The sequence below is a fragment of the Rhopilema esculentum genome, chromosome 21 (assembly GCF_057945365.1).
Source record: "Rhopilema esculentum isolate cy_ngs chromosome 21, ASM5794536v1, whole genome shotgun sequence".
Lineage (NCBI taxonomy): Eukaryota > Metazoa > Cnidaria > Scyphozoa > Rhizostomeae > Rhizostomatidae > Rhopilema > Rhopilema esculentum.
In genome coordinates, this window is record NC_142835.1 from 428,710 (window position 1) to 451,622 (window position 22,913).

Genomic DNA, 22,913 nt, shown 5'->3' on the forward strand with positions numbered 1-22,913 from the left:
CGGACAAAAGAATATGGCTGAAAGACCAATGCAGCAAAACAATGCGAATAGCATGCTGATTGTCAGCAGATAACTTCATTTGTTCATATGAGTTGTCAATAACAACAAAATGCGGTAGTTTAGCGAGAAGCGGAAATTTATCACAACTCTAGAGAGAGTCAATCGCCGTGCAAACAAACATGGGAATTTGGTATGCTTGCAACTTTTTCATTAATCAAAGCATTTGCTAAGCTTCTTGATTTTTAGTCCAAGTTGCGTTGTATTTAAAACAGCGAATAATAATTCTGGTAGTGTGTCTATGGATTGACATCAACAATCCTAGAACAACATCATAAATATGTTGGAAAGTTGCATGTGATTTATTGTTTTGTTTTTGATGCTGTTGATTTTAATTTTGTTCTTCCATCGATGATTTTCACAACATTTCTGAATTCTTGGTTTTTCTAAATTTCTTGCTTCTAGTACTAATTTCTTCGCCTATAACGATATAATGGCCTAATAGCGATATAATATTCTGCTTAATTTGTTGTTAAAATTTTGTTTGTGTAAGTTGGCCTTAAACTAGTTGCGGGTTGATGTAGGTAGCCCATTCAATTGGCTCTAATGCCATAATGTTTGTGTAACAAGTCGATAGAAGTTGTAGACTGCACCAGAGAGAAACAATACACATGAAATGACGTTTGTGTAACAAGTTGATAGAAGTTGTAGACTGCACCAGAGAGAAACAATAGACATGAAATAACGTTTGTGTAACAAGTTGAAAGAAGTTGTAGACTGCACCAGGGAGAAACAATACACATGAAATAAAATTTGTGTAACAAGTTGATAGAAGTTGTAGACTGCACCAGAGAGAAACAATACACATGAAATGACGTTTGTGTAACAAGTTGAAAGAAGTTGTAGACTGCACCAGAGAGAAACCTGGGGGTCTATAGCAAAGCCTTTACATGCGAGCGGTAGGAGACAGAGAAGAAAGGTTTGCTGATCTATTTTTAAAACAATGCTCCAAGAGTCCACGAAGCAAAAAAAAATGATAGAGTTTTCCAAAATTTACAATGTCTGTGACGAATGATAACTTGTGGGACAGAGGTCGTGAATTCTGCAAAAAGATCGTGGAAAAGTTTTTGGCTTTGCTGGCACGTTTCTGAGGACCAAAGTGGTATCTGTGGTCACATATGAGGCCTGCAAGTGGCTTTTATTGTATCTTGACAAGAAGACATAATGAAGATTTTTTAGCGCCATTCCAAGTAGAAAAGCAGCTCTTTAAAAAAATGATTTGTTAATAGCTAGAATACGGGGCATGGAACAACCCACACACTCTAGAGGAACGAAGCTTATTGAATATATGTCTAGCAATATAAAATATTTCCATTTAAGATTAGATGAAACAGAAAGACAAAATTGTGAACAAGTTCTTTAGATTTAAAATGACAGTACACTTTATAGCAGCAGGAGAATGGTCTTGGTTACGCTTATGTGCAATGAAAACCTCGGCGGTTTTACTTTGAGTGAGCTTGGCGGTTTTCTGTTTTTTTCCCAATTATCAGTGCAAACAATGCTGCGTTATAACAAAGTGCGAATCAACGAAGCATAAAGTGTTCGGACTAGTGCCACTGAGCCATGATGAAAGGGTATACCCGAATGCGCTGAGTCATGATTTTTTGCTGCAATGCTATTGGTTGGCATGACACTGATCACATGAAGTTGCCTCGTACTGATTTAAAAAAACAGCTTCTGTCATAAGTTGTCAACAACGGATGTCGATATCACATGAAACTACAGCGATCACGCTGAATGCAAATGACTCCCTGTAGAGGAATAAATGTTCCATTTACTATTACCCAAATAATCATAATGATGAACGATGAACGATTGCTACTCCCTCTGTCCCACAGTCAAATTTGGCACTCCCAAATAAAAATTTTCTTTTTCGTCGATAGCCATTCGTCAAAGCCTCCACCAAGAGCTCACTTCCGCATGAGAGATCCAGGTACAGTTTTTCTAGAATCGATTACTTTTTTAAATCGCTTAGAATGATTTCATATACGTTTTAATTGATTTTGAACCTTCTTCCTCTGTAAAGTGTGTCATTTTTTTGTATAGCAAGTATAGCACATCAGAGCTCTTCCTTCCTCCATTGAATGTCCTCTAATAGAGGTTCTTTATTGAATCCAAAAAGCCAACTAAGCAACCGACCGTGTTGGAGAAAGTGGATCGATTCTCAGCTTGCTTTGAAGTGTCTCACACCATTCAAGCTGTCTGACATATTAGACAAAAATATTTAGTTAGCACTATTTTAAAGCAATCTTACCAGTGACAAATTTAAGATCGTATCAAAATCTTCTGATCAGAATATTTCTTATTTTCTTCCAGTTCGGCCCAAAACATTATGTCTAAATAATAAAATTAATTTGAAAATATAAATTTCATGTTGCTTTAGCAGCCTTTTCTCCTTTCTCGCTTTGACTTAATGAAATAATTTGATCGAAATTCCACACAAAATGATTATAAATGGAATCAAGGGTGTTTTGGTGCTTTTCAAAAAGCTGTTGCCAAACGTTTTGTCAGCTTTGGTGTTTGTTTTTGTAGATACTCCACCGAGTAGTCATCATAGCGATAGTGATGATGACGATCACTCAAGCCATCACTCAAATCATAGTAATCATGACGATCACACAAGCCATCATTCAGATCATCACGAGGAGGTCAAGTCATTACATTCCATTCACTCGACGCATTCCTGATCATGTCGAACAAATCGTTGAAGACCAAGGAATTATTAGTCTATTTTCAAATATCAGCCTCGGTTGTAAATCTGAAATTATTTATAACACACAATATGCATTGACACAACAATTAATTGTAGCACGTAATGTCTAAATGTATGAATTTTTGAAATGCTTTTGTAGAAGAATATCCATTTCGTTTTTTGAAAAAAGATCTGCTTGCTGCATGGTTAACGGCTCGAAGCTTCTTTGATATATTTTTAACCAAAATTCTTATCTTTGTTAGATTTCTTAATCTAGCTTCATTGTCTAATTCTGGCTTCACTGAAGCGTGGGGAGAGGCAGAAACGGATTTTAAAGGCAAAGATTGGAAGAGGGGGTATTAGATAATGATAAGATTTTTGTACCACACTCTTCAGTTGCCTAGAAAATGAGGAGAAGGCCCACCTCTTCAATTGCGTTTTAACTAAAAGATAAAGTAGATAGGAAGGTAAATGAAGTAAAACTTTTGCAAAATTTAATTGCTATTGACACACCCCCACACCCCCGGTAAGTCCGTGCCTAGGTAGAGGACACGATGGGCATGACTGATTTCTTCATGAACAGGGGCGGACTGGCTAATTTTTTTGGGCCGGGCAAATTTTGATCAAACCGGCCCACAAAAATAGCAAATAAAAAACTCCTCGGAAAATGCAAGTAAATGTTAGTCTGTAAGGAAAACAAGTTTTTAAATTCAGTAATTTTGTTCATGGATGAATGCTGGTTAACAGAACATGGTTAACAGAACATGTTAAATATGTCATTTGGTGACAAAATAGTAAATAAACAAAAATTTTAACTCATTGGTGTGACTTTTTTTCTAAATACGGTAACTTATATGTTGATAATGTGATCGTTCTTGATGTCATCTAACAGGTGTTTTTCTAAGAACATTAACATGAAGGACTCCAGGTTTGGCTGCGAAAAATTTCTACGTAATCTGTTCTTTATTTATTTAAAGTGGAAAAGCTTCTATCACACTCCACTTATGACAAATAATTTTCTAATCCTCCGGAAAACCACAATGATTTTCAGCAACCCAAAAATATCAATTCGTCAATTTCTGACCCCAAAAAGAAAACATGCCCCCCCTGTTGAAATTTTATCGTGTAGCACCATCCCCTGTTGGGCGGGGTATCATTTGACTTATGATAGTATAGGCCTGATGAACTTACCATAACTTGTATGAGTTTAGTGAAAGGAGCAAGAACAAGACCCTGCTGTTTTTTGTGACGTTTGTGGAATTTGCTTGATAAAAAAGCTTTGTATCGTAGCTGAATCCTTTTTAAGTCTCACAGCTTTTCCTCTATAAATTTCTGTGCATCACCTTTGGTTGAAGTCTTTTTGCTCTTCCCTCGTTCTACGGATGTCCTCTTCATTGCTTCACATCAGTGGCGGATTCAAGGGGGGGGCAACTAGGGGCAGTTGCCCCTCCCTCGACGAGTTGAAGCAAGTCTGGCGCCCCTTTTTGGAAATTATGCGCCCCTTCTGAAGAACCAGAATCAAGTGAAAAAGTTTCTGAGATCGATAACTTAATTTGCTTCAAGAATTACTTTCAAGAAATTATGTTGTTTATTCCGAAAATGGATCTGAAATTGTTGTGTACAGCGAACTCTCGTCACCAATTTTTGCAAATTTTTTAGCGCCCCGACTACCAACTGCCCCTCCTTCAAATTTGCACTGGATCAGCCCCTGCTTCACATCACAGAGCAAATCGCTTAGTGAACTCTAATTTTTGGACTTTTAAATTTATTACATTAAGCAATAGCATGTGTTTAGGCAAAAACACGACCAGCTTCAAGCAAAAGCTAAGTAAAAAGACATCAGGGCAGGTTAAAATCTTATGTATCGCATTGAAACAGGGGTGTTGCAGTATAATATGTCGCCAAAAAGGAAATACCGTCAAGAGAAAATATAACAAGATGTCAATAATATGTTTCCTGAAGAAGTGTGTTTGAGCTTTGGGCTGCGGTGACAATAATGAATTTATAATTTTAATGGTTTTAGATTACTCGCGTGTATATTTATTCTTTCCCACAAGGTCTCTGAAAATTCAAGGCAAACAGATCAACGCGTGGGTATACTTTTTTGCCTCGCATTCACTTTTTAAGCTAATTTATTTTTTTGCACTTTTATCAACCGGCCCTTAAACCGACCGGCCCCTCGGGCGATCGCCCGAATAGCCCGAAAAAGCCAGTCCGCCCCTGTTCATGAATGCAATCAGTGGATGGAGTTTGTTGCTTGCACTGCTCCTTTTAAAGCGTCACAAAACCTTACTTTCCGAAGGACTGACAGTAAAGTCGATACCCAAGAGTGCTGCAGTTAAACAGGGACCTTACCACCTACTCTTGTGTTATTTCTAATTTACGACTTAGAATAATCAGTGCCGCGGCAAAAGGCCAATTATTGGGAGGGACCGCACAATGTTATTTCAAAATCCCCTTCTTGCCCCTCGAGAAGTTAATGATATTAATGAGTAACTTCTTCTCCTTGAAGCTAGGGAATTATTACAGTTTTTCAAGCACATTTAGCTGGGTTGCTGGTTTTTTGCAAAGCTCAGAATGTGAATGTCAAAATATATTTTGCAATCTATAGTCTCGAAAAGCAAATTTATAGATCTAAGATATTTCTTGAACGGAAATACTGTGTCCTATGATATTTATTACATCTTTTATAATGAGAAGAAAATAAAATTCTTCTGGGTTTACTACCATTTAATTCTGACAAAGCCATTCGAGGGTACTAGTGTTTGTCTTTTTTCCAAAACATTAATTAGTTGCGGTAGGCTTTTTTAAGAATCTTTTACCTGCGTTTTATACATGGGAAGTCTCTTGGATCAACTAAAACAGGTCATTGATGTAGAAGTTGAAAAGAATAGTACCTAAGACTGGTCCTTGGGGTATTTTTGATATAACAGATTAAAAATTGGTGTAAACAACATCTATTCAAGCCTATTTAGAGGCGAAATTTTTTCTTCTTTAAGGACTCATTGCTAACAATGAGCCATTGCGCTACGCAAGCATCCCACAATGCATTTTTACATAGACAGTCTGAAATCAATTTTGGTTAATCCGTAGAAGTTTACTGCGATTGTTTGGTTTCCATTTTGGTCAAATACAGTCTTCATTTTACAGTCGCCAAAAAGTCAGATTTTTTCTATCAATAGTTTTCTACTTTTTTCATGGCTGCAAACTTGTCGATTATCTCTTCATAGTCGATTTCAGTGCTCCTGCAGAGACTCAGGGTCATCAGGTTTGACAAGCGATCATTATCCACGCATGGACGGAAGCAGTTTTTTATTAACTTCCTTCTGCTAAACGAGCATTCTTCGCAAGCTGAGAACACTGGTAGACAGACACAGATTTGAAGCAGCGTAGAGAAGTTGGCGCTATGGGGTGTCATGGGGGAGGGCAGCTGCCCCCCTCCCCCCGAAAATTCCCAATTACACCCCGTCGGCAGCCCAATTTAAGAAGAAAAAGAAAGAACTTTCAAAGAACGGACTTAACCTTTTTTAAAAGAATCATTAAACTAAAGTTCAGGCTGGTCTTTTGACATTCAGTAAAAACAGTATTTATATCACCCGCATGAATCTAAAATTTCGCAGTAAGCTTGAATTAGAAAGAAAGGTTATTTTTCTGAAGAAACCAACAAAATTAGTCGAATTAGGGAAAGCTCAAAATATCGAGGATTTTCGTGAGGGTTTTTTAGGAGATTTTCAAGGGCCTGCGAATTTTGTTCGACTTAGTATGGAGAGTTCGAACCAGACAGAGCTGACTCTATTTAGACTATTTCTACATATTATATTGATTACTTGCCAATATTTATAGCTGAATGGTTGATCATGTGAAAAAATTGAATATGAAAAGATATACCTTGATGAAGTGTCGATAAGATGACACTGTCGTCAATTTCCCACCTTATCAGAAGGGCTGCCTCCTTGAGAAAGGGTACCATTTTGGCCTATTACGAAAAATGGAGAGTACGGAGAATATTACCATAAAACAAGAGTCGATAGATTTGGTTGACCTCGAAGCAAAGATTGTTGAGCTGTGCAGAGTCAATACAAATGGAATTCCAGATGCTTTGGTTCAGCAAGGACTTCCTGGAATACCGCCCAGACAGAGAGTAACTGCTATTAATCGTCTACTTTCAACCGGGCAAATAGAGCTCCTAAAAAGTGGAAGCACACTGCTTTACAAATTCAAGGACAGTCAGGCAGCTAGTAAGACTAAGGGCTTTGAATCGGAAGAAAAGTTAATTTATCAAATAATAGAAGATTCTAAAAATAAGGGAATATGGGTCAGGGATATACGATTCAAATGCAATCTGCAAATGACACAAGTGACGAAGATCGTGAAAAGTCTAGAAAGCAAGAAGCTTATAAAAGCAGTCAGTTCAGTGGCAGCAGGAAAAAAGAAAGTTTACATGCTTTATAATTTAGAACCAGATTCATCAGTAACTGGTGGAGCGTGGTTTAGTGACCAAGATTTTGAGTCAGAGTTTGTTGATGTTCTCAATCAGCAGTGCTACAAATTTTTACAACAGAAAAGACAAAAAGTTGAAGAAATGCAGATAGACCCTCTTGCAAAGCAAAATGCATCATTTGCATCACCTGGTGAGGTTTTAAAGTATATATCTGAGCTAGGAATAAGCAAAGTAGCCCTTTCCACAAAGGACATAGAGACCATTCTAAATACACTGGTTTTTGATGGTCAAGTAGAAAAGACTGTTGTTTTGGACAATACTGGCTCAGGTGTACAACAGAAGAAACTTTTTAAAGCAATGAAGCCCATTTTACCTGTTGCTGGGTTAATGAGGGTGCCATGTGGTGTCTGTCCTGTTGTAAATGACTGTCATGAAGGTGGGAAGATATCACCTAATAATTGTATTTATCTCAAAGAATGGATGGACTTTTAATATTTTTGCCTAGCATCATTAAGATTGGAAATTATGTTTATATTGTTTCAGACTACTTTTCCTTTGTTGTGAAGCTCATGCTTAAACTGCTCTTCCGACTGGCTTAGCATAGTGGGGTAGCAGTTTCCCATGTCAAGTTGGTAGCTAAAAATGTTTCAATGAATTCTTTACTGACATTGCCAAAAATATATGATGTTTTTCCCAGTTGGCAGGGGAAAATCTTGGCATTGTTTTATAGCCATGCAAAAAGGCAAAATTTCAGGACTATGCCTTTCAATTTGCCAGAATTGCTAACTTTTTAAAAATAATATTTGCAGTCCTTTCACTCAGAAGGATATGTGTGGCTTCTTAGTGTTCCCTCCAATGGTGGTTCAAGATTTATGATAAAATAATTATCATATCATAGCCATTGAGAACTTGAGCTCTCGCAGACCCTATGTAGGTAGCACAGGTTCTCAATTTTTTATATATTAAATATATACTTGGGAAACACTTTAAGCTTGGCATCACTGTTGTAGAGAATCAGATCTTTTTCTTGTTTAAGAACATCAATTTTTATATCTAGTCATCGATGTTTTTTAGTTAGCCGCAATGTTTATTTTATAAGTCAGCTAGAAGTTCTTTTTGTTACAAATATTCTGGCTGCAACAGGCAGGGAACAATGTCTGCATACAACTTTTACTTAGCAGTTGCATAGTATAAGAAAAGCCATATGTTTGCTGCTGTGCCAGTTGGGTCTGAAAAGCAATGCTAAAACTTATCCTGATAACAATACATGACTCTCTCACTTTGTTTTCTACAATTTATGCATTAAGGTAAACAAAAGAGATGACAAGAGGCAAATGGTTTTTTTTATCAACATAAATAAGGCATAAGAGAGAGAGTTCCCAATAGTAGTTAAGATACGTCAAGCTAGCAGGGTACACATAATCCACAAATTTTGCGGACTGTTTATGATTTATTCAGTTGCTGCTGGATTACAAAACCATTGCTAACCAAAACAAAATTTGTCTGTTACCTAATCATTATTGTCAATATTTTTAGTTCATGCTCCTAGACAATGTAGCAAACTAGATGATTATCTGTGGAAGTAGAAGCTCTTTGCCAAAAACATAGGCAGAAGAGAGTTTTTTTAAAAAGGATCACGATTGAACATGTGTATTTAAAAGCAAGAGCATCTTGTGAATCCATGAAACTCCTTTTTAATCTCATTGGCACATACCTACAGGCCTTGCTAAAATGCGTGAGCAGTGCTTGCAGGCAAACCATGCCAATCAAATTATGTCTGCAGGCACATCTGAAATAGCAGTCTTTTTCAAAGTCTTCAATTGTTTAAGAATTTAGAGAAGCAATTCAGCTACAAGTTTCACTATGTTAATATTAAGCTTTACCGCTTTGTAAAAGTGATTTATGTAGCAAAAAGGGGATTAATAGATTATCCTAACAGCAAGAACAAGATGTCCAGAAATTTTCTTATGATTTTTTATTCTGTTTGCATGGCTGCAGCAAGTCATTGATTGAAGCCTTCCGTGTATAAAAATTTAGGACAAACTACCAATCTGGGTGGAGCGTGCAAGAGATGAAAGTTGTGAGTGCTGTTAATAATCCAAACATGAAAAAAGCTGAAAGCATCCTTAACAGTAGTATCAAACAGTACCAAGCGATATAGCCAACTGCCATTTCGTTCATTGCTCAAATAGAATAAAGGACACAATTGCTGCAAATTTTCCCTTTTTGTCGTAAGCTAAAGCTTGTTTAAACTCTATAATCCTATTTTTTGTTGTTGATAAAACCATTGTCATTCTAAAGTAATTTTCTGTTCAAGTAGTTCTTTGAAAATTTACTGGTCTTTGCGTTATTAAAACTTACTTTATGTCTCTTATATTAAACAATTTTATATCCTATGCATCACATATGAAAACAAGTTCGCAGACATCTTTTGCAAAGTAGATTGTGGTCGCAGACACAAAAAGTTTTAGGGAGGTCTGCATACCTAACACATACTACACTTTCTTTGATCATAATCTATTTTGCCCAAACTGCCCATTTCAACTGCTAATTTATAATTTCCTGGTGGAAACCAAACAAAAAATTGTGATACATTTGAAGGTAAGGAATCCAGACACCACTCTATGTCAAGTTTGTTCTTCATACGTAAGTACATTTTTATTTTATTTGAATCCCGCATTTCATAATTGCAAAGAATTCATCTTTTAAAGTAGTTTTGACTGACTTCATCAACCCCTTATTATCACTTACAAAATGATAGTTACATACCAACGAGAAATATTGTCAAATATATTCTTGGTTGATCTAATATTTATCCCCAATTGTCAATTAATTCACAATGAAGAATTTAAGAAAGTTTTCCTTTCTTGCCATTCACCTCTTTAAAAATTGATAATTAAAAAATTGAAATTTATAATTGATGAATTGTATCTAGCTTTTGATTCACCATACTACTACCTCATAGATTATTATATACTAACGAGTAGAACCTTTTTATTTGTAAATTTGTTGGCTTGTTCGTGATTCTCGTCCTAAGATCAGGTACCGCATTGCCTTGTGTGCCTGGATTTTCATTGCTCCACTGATTAACGACAGCCCAATTCTGTTAATTATCTTTAAGCTTTATATATTTAAAACTGCAGATAACATATTCATGTAGAAAAAAACGAAGCTGTTGCAAAGGCCATTGAATTTTTCCTGAAAAGTGATAAAAACTATTCAGCGTCGAAAATCTAGTCTCAATTTTGTGGAATGATTAAAATATCATTCCAGCGGGTCATAATTTGAAGTCATTTTCATCAATGTTGTGAAAAATGTTCTGTGCCCCTCCGATAGAGAAAGCCCAAGATCATTTTGTTCACCATCGAACTAGTGCACACTAGCAATTTGCCAACCGACAGTCGTCAGTGTAGATAGGCTCCGACGCAGGTTGGAAAATGGGGGACAGCATGGAAAAATTTAACAAGCATAACAAAAGATTTTTAAAAAGCTCTATATTCTTATTTTAAAGAAAGCCATGGCACCCCCACCCCCCTCCTTGGTCGGAGGCCCTGGAGTATAAACGTCGTATAATGTCCAAAAGTAAGCAGAAAAGTTATATCTATATATTTCCTAAGAATAAATTTAGATGTATCTGGACATAATATCCAAAGGATGGGAAAATGCAGTCACGCCTTTCGGATTAGGGCAAAATGCATTCGTGAATATTGCTTGCAGTTATATCATGAAGTCGTTTAAAACATTTTACTATTTTTAGGCATAGCTACGTGTGATTAATCCATCCCTGGGATAATTTGCCCCTTTTTCCCCCTCTCAACGACCCTGTTTATGACGCTTCAAAAGGAGTAGTGCAAGCAACAAACTCCGTTGCCTGCTTGCAGGCTCGACTGTGTGGTGACTATGGCGAAGCTGTTTACCCATAAGGAATTCAGTTGAATATTTTCTAGAAAGGAATGGAAATGTAGGTACATTCTTCTACAAAAAGCATTTTATAACATTTTCAACGATTCACACAACTAAACATTACCTCCTACCATTGTTGTGTCAATACACATTGTTTATTAGTTATAAATTATTTCAGATTTACAACCGAAGCAGATCTTTTATGATAAGCTAAGAATCTTTGGGTAATTTGTTCAATCTGATCAGAGATGTGTCGAAGGTTTAAGGTATTGACTTGACTTCTTCGTTATGATCTGAGTGATGGCTTAAGTGATCTTCATCATCAGTATGATTGCCGTCGCTACTCAGATGTAGGCTTGGACATTCAAAACTTTGTTGTTTGACCCGAAAGTGTTCCCTTGGCGCAGGTTCTGGTGAGTGATTGGAAGAATGTATTGACTTGACATCTTCGTTATGATCTGAGTGATGGCTTAAGTGATCTTCATCATCAGTATGATTGCCGTCGCTACTCAGATGTAAGCTTGGACATTCAAAACTTGGTTGTTTGACCCGAAAGTGCTCTCTTGGCGCAGGTTCTGGTGAGTGATTGGAAGAATGTATTGACTTGACATCTTCGTTATGATTTGAGTGATGGCTTAAGTGATCTTCATCATCAGTATGATTGCCGTCGCTACCCAGATGTAAGCTTGGACATTCAAAACTTTGTTGTTTGATCCGAAAGTGCTCTCTTGGCGCAGGTTCTGGTGAGTGATTGGAAGAATGTATTGACTTGACATCTTCGTTATGATCTGAGTGATGGCTTAAGTGATCTTCATCATCAGTATGATTGCCGTCGCTACCCAGATGTAAGCTTGGACATTCAAAACTTGGTTGTTTGACCCGAAAGTGCTCTCTTGGCGCAGGTTCTGGTGAGTGATTGGAAGAATGTATTGACTTGACATCTTCGTTATGATTTGAGTGATGGCTTAAGTGATCTTCATCATCAGTATGATTGCCGTCGCTACCCAGATGTAAGCTTGGACATTCAAAACTTGGTTGTTTGACCCGAAAGTGCTCTCTTGGCGCAGATTCTAGCGAGTGATTGGAAGAATGTATTGACTTGACTTCCTCGTTATGATTTGGGTGATTGCTTGAGTGATCGTCATGATTATTATGGTCGCTATGGTGACTGTTTGGCAGAGTATCTACAAAAGCAAACAGCAAAGCTGAACAACGCTCGCAGCTTTTGAAAAAATCTAAACACTTTCTTCTAACCTTTATTATTTCTGCAAGCAATATTGTGGTGGTACAAATATTAAAAACAGCTTTTAAAAAAGGAAACATTTTGAATCATACTTGAGCTTTTTGTCTGACAGTTTTCAAGATATAAAACGTCAGAATATAGATCGAAAACTCTAAGCTAAGCCCAGGTACAAACCATCAAGCCAAAAAGACAACTTCTCGCATAAAAATTGGCCTAAAATAGATATTTTTTTCTCGCACTGCGCAAGAATGTTTCCTTTTTTCCCTATTTTTTAATACATTTTCCACATTCGAATCCTAAAAAAGTAATTTGGAATTCTCAAGAATTTTATGAACCCAAAATGCGATTGTGCAATTGGTTGTCCCAAAAAATAACTTTTGCTCAAATTCTAGACCCAAAAAAGCAACCTGGGCATCACTATCCTAAAAATATAGGTGCTTCCCTTAGGGCTAGAAAAAATATGTTCCCGGTCGTGGATCGAAATAGGCCGACGAGAAACTGAAGCACGTGACTGTAAAGGTTGCCCAACCAGTGCCGCTTGCCTTTAGAAAATATAACTAATGGAGTCCTAAGGTGAAAGCCACTTGATATTAATTTTATGTGGAAAAGGAGCTGTTATTTCAATTTCCTTTAAAATATCTCATTTCGTCAAATCGAGGAAGGAGTAATGGAAGTTCAGCTAGAGTGAAATAAAAGTGTTTTTTCAAATGTTTTCTGCAAATAAATCACAAGGTTTTTAGACCAAACAGTTCTTAATTGGAAAAAATCAAGGGTATCTTGTTAATACGACTTTAGGACGATTTCGATTTTTTCATTTGTATGATTTGTTTAAACTACTATAAAATAATCCTGGATACAGAAGTCGAATGCAACATTTTCAAAAATGGCACATTTCAGAAAGCAAGACAGTCCTAAAGCAATTTGAATGTTTTAGAATCATTCAAACCAATTGGTATGAATATTCTAGCAGCGGAAAATCAATACCTTGGTCTCTGGGACGGCAGTGGGTACTTGGTGGACGTTGTGACGAATGACTATCGAAGTAAAGGAAAATTTTTAGTGGGAGTAGCTTATAGCAATTAGAGTATAAAATTCAAATCTGATTAGTAATGAAGATAACTTTGGAAAAGGTGAATCACTGCGGCATTCGACGAAAGCGTAGGGCAAATACCATTTTCTATGTCCACATTCTTTGTCAACGACCTTACATGTAATCTAAACAGGGGTGAATACTTGGGGCTGTACAAGGTTGCCACATCCCCAAACTACAAAGTTGCGGGTTGAAAAAGATATTATGATCGAGATTTGGCCCTGATTCCTGCAAACAGTTAAAGTAGCAGACAACCCAATCTCCACCCTAATCGACAGCTTCCTATGTCATTTCTAGCGTATATAGTTTAACAAGTAACGACCAAGACTAAAAACAATGCTAAAGTCGCTTTGTCTGTCGACATCACCAAACTAGTTTTTGCTTCCGCTATTCTATGGCGAAAATTGTCTCCCAAGCTCTTCTCCTACCAAATACTCAAAAATTGACACGTCCTTATGGTATAGCAATAGCAGTAACTCCATGTTAACACGTCCTGTTTTGAGGTTTCATTTTGGATGTTTTGGTGTATTGCTACTTTTAACAGTTTCGAGAAGTTTATGTGGTTGCTGTTGTTTCTAAAGCCTGATCAATGAGGTGTATATTCTATACACCTCATTGAGCCTGATTCACATGAGACAAATTTTTTATAGGAAGCAAATTTAACGCTGCGAATGCGCAAAAAATATGCGCAGAAGTAAAGCTTCATCTGCGAATTGGCAGCGAATAATTCGCTTTGAAAAAAGTAGAGACCATTACCAGGGCTTCTAAAACCTCTCGCCACTCCCAGTCCTGGCAATGGCACTCAAATTTGTCGTCTTTTCACTATGGGTCTTGAGTAACAGGCCAGACAGATGAAAAACAGCAGGGCAAAAGTCTGGCAACCTTTATTACTTTAAAAAACTTGCTATAAGACGAGATTACTAGATAGTCAGAAAAATATTAAAAATACTCAGTATTCGAAGCGGAACATAAATTTTGAAAACCAGAGAACTTTGAAATTTCTGTCGATGTAAGAAAAAAATCAAAATCAACAGCATCAAAATCAAAACAATGTGTCACATACAAATTAGCTTTGAAATTTACTGAAGCATCAAGAAGCTGGAGTACGGAGTACGACCTTTATTTCTTGTAACGAATAATTATAACTTTTTTTCTTAAAATCAGATTATTGATGCTTATTCTTAAAAAGACGTTAACTTTCCAACGTGTTCATGATTTGTTCTAGGATTCTAGGAGTCACTACCAGAATTCATATTCGCTGTTTTAAATATAACGCAACTTGGACTAAAAATCAAGAAGCTTAGCAAATGCTTTGAATAATGAAGAAGTTGCAAGCATACCAAACTCCCATGTTTGTTCGTACGGCGATCGGCTCTCTCCAAAGTGGTGATAAATTTCCGCTTCTAGCTAAACTACCGCATTTTGTTGTTATTGACAACTCATAAGAACAAATAGAGTTATCTGCTGGCAATCAGCATGCTATTCGCATTGTTTTGTTGTTCAGGGATTAGGCGGCATTCACGATTATTTTTGGTCGTTCAATTGTATAAGTTTTATGATCCATTCAAATTTTATTTCGAAATTCATTCATCAAAAGCAGGTCGGGTATTTGATAGACCGGAATGGAAGTAATTGAATTTCTTGTTATGAATAATTACATACGAATTGGAAACCTGGCAGTCACATGGGAAGCTTTCTTTTATTATACTACGATGAAATTTTAGTATAATAACTAGTAATGCAAAATTTTTGTGTTCTACAAAAACACGAGCATTGGAAATATCAATTTCTCGATGATTGTTGGAATAATCATTGTTAAAACAAAACAAGTTTATACCCCACTTAAACCATGTTACCAATGCATTTAGTTCTTTGTTGCTTTTGTAATACCGCTACTCCAAGCGCTAAGCCTCGCTCTTACCTGCCTCGTTTGCGCATTTCCTTCGCCTCATTCATCCACTCTCCCAGCGTTAGTCATACTTGTTTGTGCATACTCTTTTGCGTCAACTTGCATCGCACTCTTTTTTGCATTGCGTATACTAGTAGGAACACTTTCACTAAGGAAACCCACCCTCTATTATAGTATTATTTTAAGAACTACACTACGGATTGACTCAGCTTATACATACGTATCTAGACACTTTCCTATTGTTTTTTTAGCTTGTTTTTCCTCTTATGTAGACACCTAAGATTAGCACATTTACATATTTTATTTGTACAAGGAACTAGTTTAACATATATATATCGTTCTCTACGAATCCTGAGTTAGTGAAGAGTTAGAGCTAGCATTGTGAGCACGTACACTTCGCTCTTGTGAAAGGCTTAGTGTTACAAGTCGTACAACGATATACGTTTGAGAAAACTATATCTGTGTTTATTTGTTGTGTCATTCTGAAGTTTTGCCGAACATTTAGCTCGGATGTGGTGAATCCTAGACATTAGGTAATCACTAAAAGGACATTATTTCCTCAAGTATAATATTAGACATTTCACACGCTGTCGTCAAACAGTGCTTTCTTTGTTTTGTATCCAACGCGACTAATTGCTTGTCTGACGCATTATAAATAACTTTGTTATGATTGTAGGTTGTTTAACCTAGTTTTAGAAAATCACGTAATTTTTGTTGACGTTTTGACCTGGTTTCTATGACCAGGGTAATTAAAAAATTTGCTTAAATAGAGTGCAACTCTCAGTAAATTTCAGATAGGATTTGAGGTTGCCTCACATACGAATGTATTTTCTGTGAGCATAATCATCATAATCAGGACTATTTCTCGTGATATATTTAGTGTCACTGGGAGTTTCTACCCAAAAACAGGGCTTAGTACGAGACTACAGGAAATTCCCCACACTAAAAGTGGCGACCCTGCCAGGACAAGCAATGGAAAAATACAAACAAGAACTCAAAACTGGAAAATTCATGCTGGAGGATTGCGAAGAGGTCTTCGAATTTGGAGACAAAGACATCGAGCTGGCATATGAGAAGATCTGTCGAATCCTAAAACAACTGGACAAGTCAAAGGATGACGTCACAGAAAACATGTTGGGAAAGGAGGATACTATCGACGTAGTGCGCCAATGGAACCAAGTGCAGAAAGAAGAAATCAGACCGATTCGTGAAATGCGCAAGAGATTGAAGGAAAAACTGGACTGGTATAGCGATCAAGACTCCCGACAGAAGCAGGAAAGGGAAATCGAGCTGCAAAGGCAAATCATGGAGGAACAGACCCGAATAACCCTGCGGAAAGAGAAGGAGATGGAAGAAATAAAGATCAGACAGCAGGAACGTGAGGAAGAATGGTGTCGAAAGAAATTGGAGTTGGAAACAGAAGCTGCTGCAAAACGCTGCCAAGAAGAAAAAGGAAAGGTTCAATCAGTAAAACTGCAGAAATACACGATCACACCGTTTAAAGGAGAGTACAAAGATTGGTTGCGATTCTGGAATCAGTTCATGGTTGAAGTCGATGGGTCGGGAATCTCAAAAATCAGCAAATTCAACTACCTTTTGGAATTGGTAACGGGAAGGCCTAGAGAAGATATTCTTGGATTACCCCACACAAGAGATGGTTATGAAGAGGCCAAGCGGATACTGGAACAAACCTATGGCAGAGATATCAAGATTCACAAGACTCTGATCAAAGAATTGGAGAATTTGCCCCACATCACAAGTGTTCAGAAGCTGACAGAGATTCACAACTTTTACAACCATCTCGCAAGGATCATCCGAACACTGGTCACCATGAAGAAACTGGAGACTGCCCAGAGCTTCGTCTATTCCCTGATGGATAAGTTGGGTCCTGTGAAAGAAGCCTTGGTGCGGAAAGATGACGAATGGGAAGAATGGAAGCTAGAAGAGTTGGTTGAGAACCTCCGCAAATACATCGATAGAAATCCACTGCCAGAAACAGACACAGGAGCCTCGCCATACCCAAGCCTGGTAAAGAAAAGAAATGAATTTCAAGACTGGAGAAACAAGCGGGATAAGATGCTACTTGCGAGTGTTGAGAAACCACAAAGGAGAACTCCTGGTTGTGTATACTGCGGATTACCAAACCATAGAAGTGTCGATTGCTTGAAGGTTTTGGACGTTGCAGCCAGAAAGGATATCCTGAAGAAGAGTAGACTGTGTTTTAATTGCACCGGATTTGGACACATGGCTACTAAATGCAATTCCAGAGGATGCGGGAAATGTAACCGAAAACACCACACATCTATCTGCGATGTCACAACAGTGACAAGTTCTCCAGCTCCGAGCGCTCCAAGCCCAGATATAGAGCAAGGAAAACGTGCGGTGAACAAGAACACAGCGATCCATGCAACTGTGGTAGCGAAGGTAAATGGAATAACTGCTCGTATAATGATAGATTCTGGTTCTGGAAGCTCTTACGTTTGTACCAGTCTGTTGACACAATTGAAGCTCAAGCCATCAAAAATCGAGAAAAGAATCATAGAACAAATGTATGGAACAGTGACTAGGAGAGTCGAGATTTACAAAGTGAAAATAACATCTGACATGGTAGATGACTTTGAGATGGAATTGACTTGTATCAATGGAGAAAAAGAAATACTAACTTTCTTACCGAATCCAAGAATCAAGTCCCTGAAGAAAAAATACAATCGTTTCAGATGCCTCAGTTTCAGTGATGAAGATGCAATGGATGATATGTTGCCAGTCCATTTGATATTGGGAACCTCTGACTTTCAAAGAATCAGAACAACTGAGCCATTGGTATTAGGCCCCAACCCTGACCGTGATCCTGGAGCAGAGTTCACAATGCTTGGCTGGACATTGAGTGGAAAAACGGTTGGCAGTGAAGTTGGAGCAGAAAAGGGTTTCTTCATGAATTCAACCAAAGATGAATTTGAACAAATGTGTTCGTTGGAAGTTCTTGGATTGTCTGATGAACTTGGAAATGAGGAAGATTTTCATGAAAACTTCAAGAAAAACATCAAACGTATGGACGATGGAAGTTATCAAACAAGATTGCCATGGAAACCAGATCACTGGGCAGTACCAACCAACCAAGATCTTGCAATGGCTAGACTACACAGCACAACCAGAAAGTTAGAGAAGCTCGGAAAATTAGAGGACTACCATCAGGTGATGTTGGAACAAGTTCAAGATGGCATATTGGAGAAAATCCCAGACAAACCAACTGGTGGAATAGTTCACTATGTGCCTCATCAACCAGTTATCCGTGAAGAAGCCGAATCAACCCGCCTGAGGATTGTGTATGACTGCTCAGCCCGTGCAAGTAGCCAGGTGCCCTCATTGAATGACTGTCTGGAGACTGGACCGTCCTTACAACCTCACATCTTCGACATATTGCTCAGGAATCGCATGAAGAAGTACTGCATCACTGGTGATGTAAAGAAAGCATTTCTACAGATCAAGCTGGATCCAATGGATAGAGATGCACAGAGGTTATTTTGGTACGACAACTTGGAGGAAAGGACAATAACAGCTTATAGATTCACCAGAGTGATATTCGGATCAGCACCCAGCCCATACATATTGGGGGCCACGCTTGAAAAACACATTAACCAGTACGAAGAAAAGTACCCCCAAACTGTGAAGAATCTGAAAGAAAACACGTATGTGGATGATGTACAATCTGTGTGCAACACTGTGGAAGAGCTTTTGAATTTCAAGGAAGAAGCAACAAACATCATGAAGGAAGGTGGATTCAAGCTGCATAAATGGCACAGCAACGCACCCGTTGAAGTTGATGCTACCAGAAGCGAAACAGAAGTTGAAGATCCCACATACGCCAAAGTGATCGTTAGGACTCAATCAAGTGAGACAAAGATCCTTGGAATTCCATGGAACACGGAGAAGGATGAATTCAGGATCAGTTTTGCGAAGTGCATAGAGAATGGGAATGGAGGAGCAGTTACCAAGAGGAAAATGCTTTCCATCATCAATGGCGTGTTTGATTTTTTAGGCTTTGTATCCCCTGTGATTATTACTGGCAAGATCTTGTACAGCAAAGTGTGCCTGAAGAAAATATCTTGGGATGAAGAATTAACCAGCGAGATCGCAGAACCTTGGCACAAATGGATCAAATGCTTGGCTAGAACACCCTCTGTATCCATACCCAGAAGTGTAATCAGTGGTGAAGTGGTGAAAATGGTACTACATGGCTTCGCAGACGCAAGCAAATTGGCTGTTTCAGCAGCAATTTACATCGTGGCGTATTACTCAAATTCAGATGTGAGCCAACGTTTATTGGTTTCAAAGTCTCGAATTGCCCCTAAGAAGAGTATTCCTCGCCTGGAACTTGTTGGCGCTCATACTTTGTGTAAGCTGGTCAATCATGTGAAGAAAACATTGGTTGAATATCCGATAGAAGAGTTCCATGGATGGTTAGACAGCACAACAGTATTGCACTGGTTAGAAGGCAATGGTACATGGACTCAGTTTGTAAGAAACAGAGCAACAGCAATCAGAGAAAGCAACCTAACTAAATGGCACTATGTACCTACTGAAGAAAACCCGAGTGATAAAGGCACAAGAGGAGTTGCCCCGGAAAAACTTGGAAGATTGTGGTTCCACGGTCCAGATTGGCTGCATAATAAAGATGAGTGGCCTAGTCAACCAGATATCGTGGAGACACCTGACACACTGTGTGAAAGTTTGCCCAGGAAAGAAAGGCAATTGTTTGCCAAGGAACAGATAAGGAAGCCAGATCACTTAGGTACATTGTTGGAGAAATTTTCTTACTGGAAGACATTACGAATTACGGCCTTTGTGATGAGATTCATAGCAAAATGCAGAGGCAGAAGAATTCAAGAGCCGATGTTGACAGCAGAAGAGATCAATTCAGCAGATACATATTGGATGAAAAGGTCTCAGGCATCTGAAGAACTCAAGTCTGACATTGCTCTGGAAATTGATGAAAGTGGGGTGTGGAGATGCAATGGAAGAATTCCAGGATACAATCCGATATTCTTGCCCAAAAATAACAGATTGGTAGCCTCACTTATACAGCAAAGCCACGAGAAGACGCTTCATGGGGGAGTTTCAATGACGTTGAGTGACATGAGGAAAAGATACTGGGTTCCTAAACTCCGATCACAAGTGAAGAAGATTGTACATCAATGCAACCGCTGCAAGAGACACAGAGTTAAGCCCTTGCCAAGTCCAGGAAAATCCATGTTGCCAAAGTTTAGAGCCCAACTCAGTCAGCCTTTTGCATTCACGGGAGTGGACTTCGCTGGACCGATCATATACAAGATCAAGAAGTCAACATTTGGGAAGTCATATGTAGCCTTGTTCACGTGTGCAAGTACAAGAGCCGTGCATCTGAAGCTTTGTAAAGATATGTCCGCACTAGAATTCAAGAGAACGATGAAAGAGTTTGTTGCTAGAAGAGGACTTCCACAAGTAATGGTGAGTGACAATGGAAGAACATTCGTTGCAACAAATAAATGGTTGAAGACATTGGTGAAAAATGAAGATCTGATGAATTTTTTGGCAGTTCGAAGGATCAAGTGGAAGTTCAACCTTTCTCGTGCAGCCTGGTGGGGAGGTTTTTTCGAACGACTGGTAGGAATTATGAAAAGAAGCCTCTCGAAAACAATTGGCAGGAAACTCCTCACTTTTCCCGAGCTGGAAGAAGTCCTACTTGATGTCGAGTGCACAATGAACAACCGACCATTATGTTATCAGGGAGAAGAGTTTGAGCATCAAGTTATCACACCGAATATTCTACTGAGAGGAAAACCTGAAGTGCTCTTGGAAGAAGACTTAGACAAACTGGCCCAAGGAACCCAGTTGACAAAACGAATCATATTTACAAGGAAAAGCAAAGAGCAACTACGAAAGAGATGGATCAGTGAGTATCTCTATGCCCTAGAAGAGAGAAAACGGCGATTCGGAGGAGGCGCAGATATTATTCCCAAAACAGGAGCAGTCGTTTTGTTGAAAGAAGACACCAAGAACAAGTCGCTGTGGAAACTTGGAAGAGTGATTGGAAGTATCCATGGCAGAGACGCAGTAGTTCGTGGACTGAAGTTGAAACTCGGGAATGGAAATATCGTGGAACGACCTCTTCAACTCGTTTGTGACATGGAGATAGGTGGAGAAGATGACGCAGCAGAATTGAACCCCAAGGCAAAGGAGTTTATTCCTGAAGGAAGACCAACGAGGAAGACGAAGACAGAAGCATTGAACCAAATCAAGGGAGTCGTAATGTATGAAGACGAAGAAGACTGAACAATCAAACCTTAGTATATTTTAGTATAATATTAAAACTGTAGTCACATTTTAATAGGGGGAGGGTGTGGTGAATCCTAGACATTAGGTAATCACTAAAAGGACATTATTTCCTCAAGTATAATATTAGACATTACACACGCTGTCGTCAAACAGTGCTTTCTTTGTTTTGTATCCAACGCGACTAATTGCTTGTCTGACGCATTATAAATAACTTTGTTATGATTGTACGTTGTTTAACCTAGTTTTAGAAAATCACGTAATTTTTGTTGATGTTTTGACCTGGTTTCTATGACCAGGGTAATTAAAAAATTTGCTTAAATAGAGTGCAACTCTCAGTAAATTTCAGATAGGATTTGAGGTTGCCTCACATACGAATGTATTTTCTGTGAGCATAATCATCATAATCAGGACTATTTCTCGTGATATATTTAGTGTCACTGGGAGTTTCTACCCAAAAACAGGGCTTAGTACGAGACTACAGGAAATTCCCCACACGGAACCTGCCGTATTTAGAAACCAATTTACACTGGTGACAGTTATCGTGGGATTTGAAATCTGAGAAGTTTCAAACTCGCCGCCCGAAACCGAACGAGAGCTGAAAGATTACACCGCCATTTAAAAGGGACGTAAGTGATCACTGTACATACATTTTGAAGCTGTTTTTTTTCTTTTCAATATAACTTGTATAAAGAACTCGATTCTATCCATTTCTGGTTATCATTTGGCAAAAATGAGTAAAAAGAGAGCCGCCAAAGTGAGGGAACATGAACTTGAAATCATCGCTTCATCCCCACAATTAAAAGACCAACCAAAAACCGTTGTCCACCCAAACAAATTTTTCGGGGAACCGGGAGAAGATGTTGAAAAGTGGCTACGAAATTTTGAAAGGGTCGCCAAAGCCAATAACTGGTCAGAAAAAAGGCAATGCGATATCTTGCCAGCATTTCTACGGGACAGAGCGGCCGAATATTATGATGAGCTGCATGACGGGGATAAAAGTGACCTCGAAACACTAAAATCTGCATTAATGAAACATTTTATGCCTAAGGAAGCTCGTAGATTTTATTATGCAGATTTATATTCACGGAAGCAAAACGAGCTAGAATCCGCTGATGATTTTGGTCGGGCCATACAACTGCTTGTCCGCCAGGCATATGCTGAAATGCCCATAGAACACCAAGACACTTTGATGCGTGAACATTTTGTTAATGGTCTTAGGTCTGATTTAAAGCGTATGGTCAGGGGCGTAACTTGGCCAATAGTTTT

At 38.3% G+C, this 22,913-nt stretch overlaps 4 protein-coding genes across 4 annotated transcripts; 3 read left to right on the forward strand and 1 right to left on the reverse strand.

The window, feature by feature from the left end:
- Positions 1-50: 50 nt before the first annotated feature.
- Positions 51-2,916, forward strand: LOC135684573 (uncharacterized). Its single transcript, XM_065200195.2, has 3 exons — positions 51-190; positions 1,941-1,990; positions 2,590-2,916. The coding sequence occupies exons 1-3, from the start codon at positions 180-182 to the stop codon at positions 2,742-2,744; spliced, it is 216 nt and encodes a 71-aa protein (XP_065056267.2). The 5' UTR covers positions 51-179; the 3' UTR covers positions 2,745-2,916.
- A 2,854-nt stretch (positions 2,917-5,770) lies between these two features.
- On the forward strand, positions 5,771-7,743 carry LOC148957549 (DNA-directed RNA polymerase III subunit RPC6-like). Its single transcript, XM_089115120.1, has one exon. The coding sequence runs from the start codon at positions 6,738-6,740 to the stop codon at positions 7,680-7,682; it is 945 nt and encodes a 314-aa protein (XP_088971246.1). The 5' UTR covers positions 5,771-6,737; the 3' UTR covers positions 7,683-7,743.
- A 1,148-nt stretch (positions 7,744-8,891) lies between these two features.
- Positions 8,892-15,378, reverse strand: LOC135684633 (uncharacterized). Its single transcript, XM_089115027.1, has 5 exons — positions 15,348-15,378; positions 14,767-14,802; positions 14,376-14,427; positions 13,321-13,370; positions 8,892-12,277 (listed from the first exon to the last, which is right to left on the reverse strand). The coding sequence occupies exons 1-5, from the start codon at positions 15,376-15,378 to the stop codon at positions 11,355-11,357; spliced, it is 1,092 nt and encodes a 363-aa protein (XP_088971153.1). The 3' UTR covers positions 8,892-11,354.
- A 929-nt stretch (positions 15,379-16,307) lies between these two features.
- On the forward strand, positions 16,308-21,644 carry LOC135694785 (uncharacterized). The gene has a single exon (XM_089115028.1). The coding sequence runs from the start codon at positions 16,308-16,310 to the stop codon at positions 21,642-21,644; it is 5,337 nt and encodes a 1,778-aa protein (XP_088971154.1).
- Positions 21,645-22,913: the final 1,269 nt, after the last annotated feature.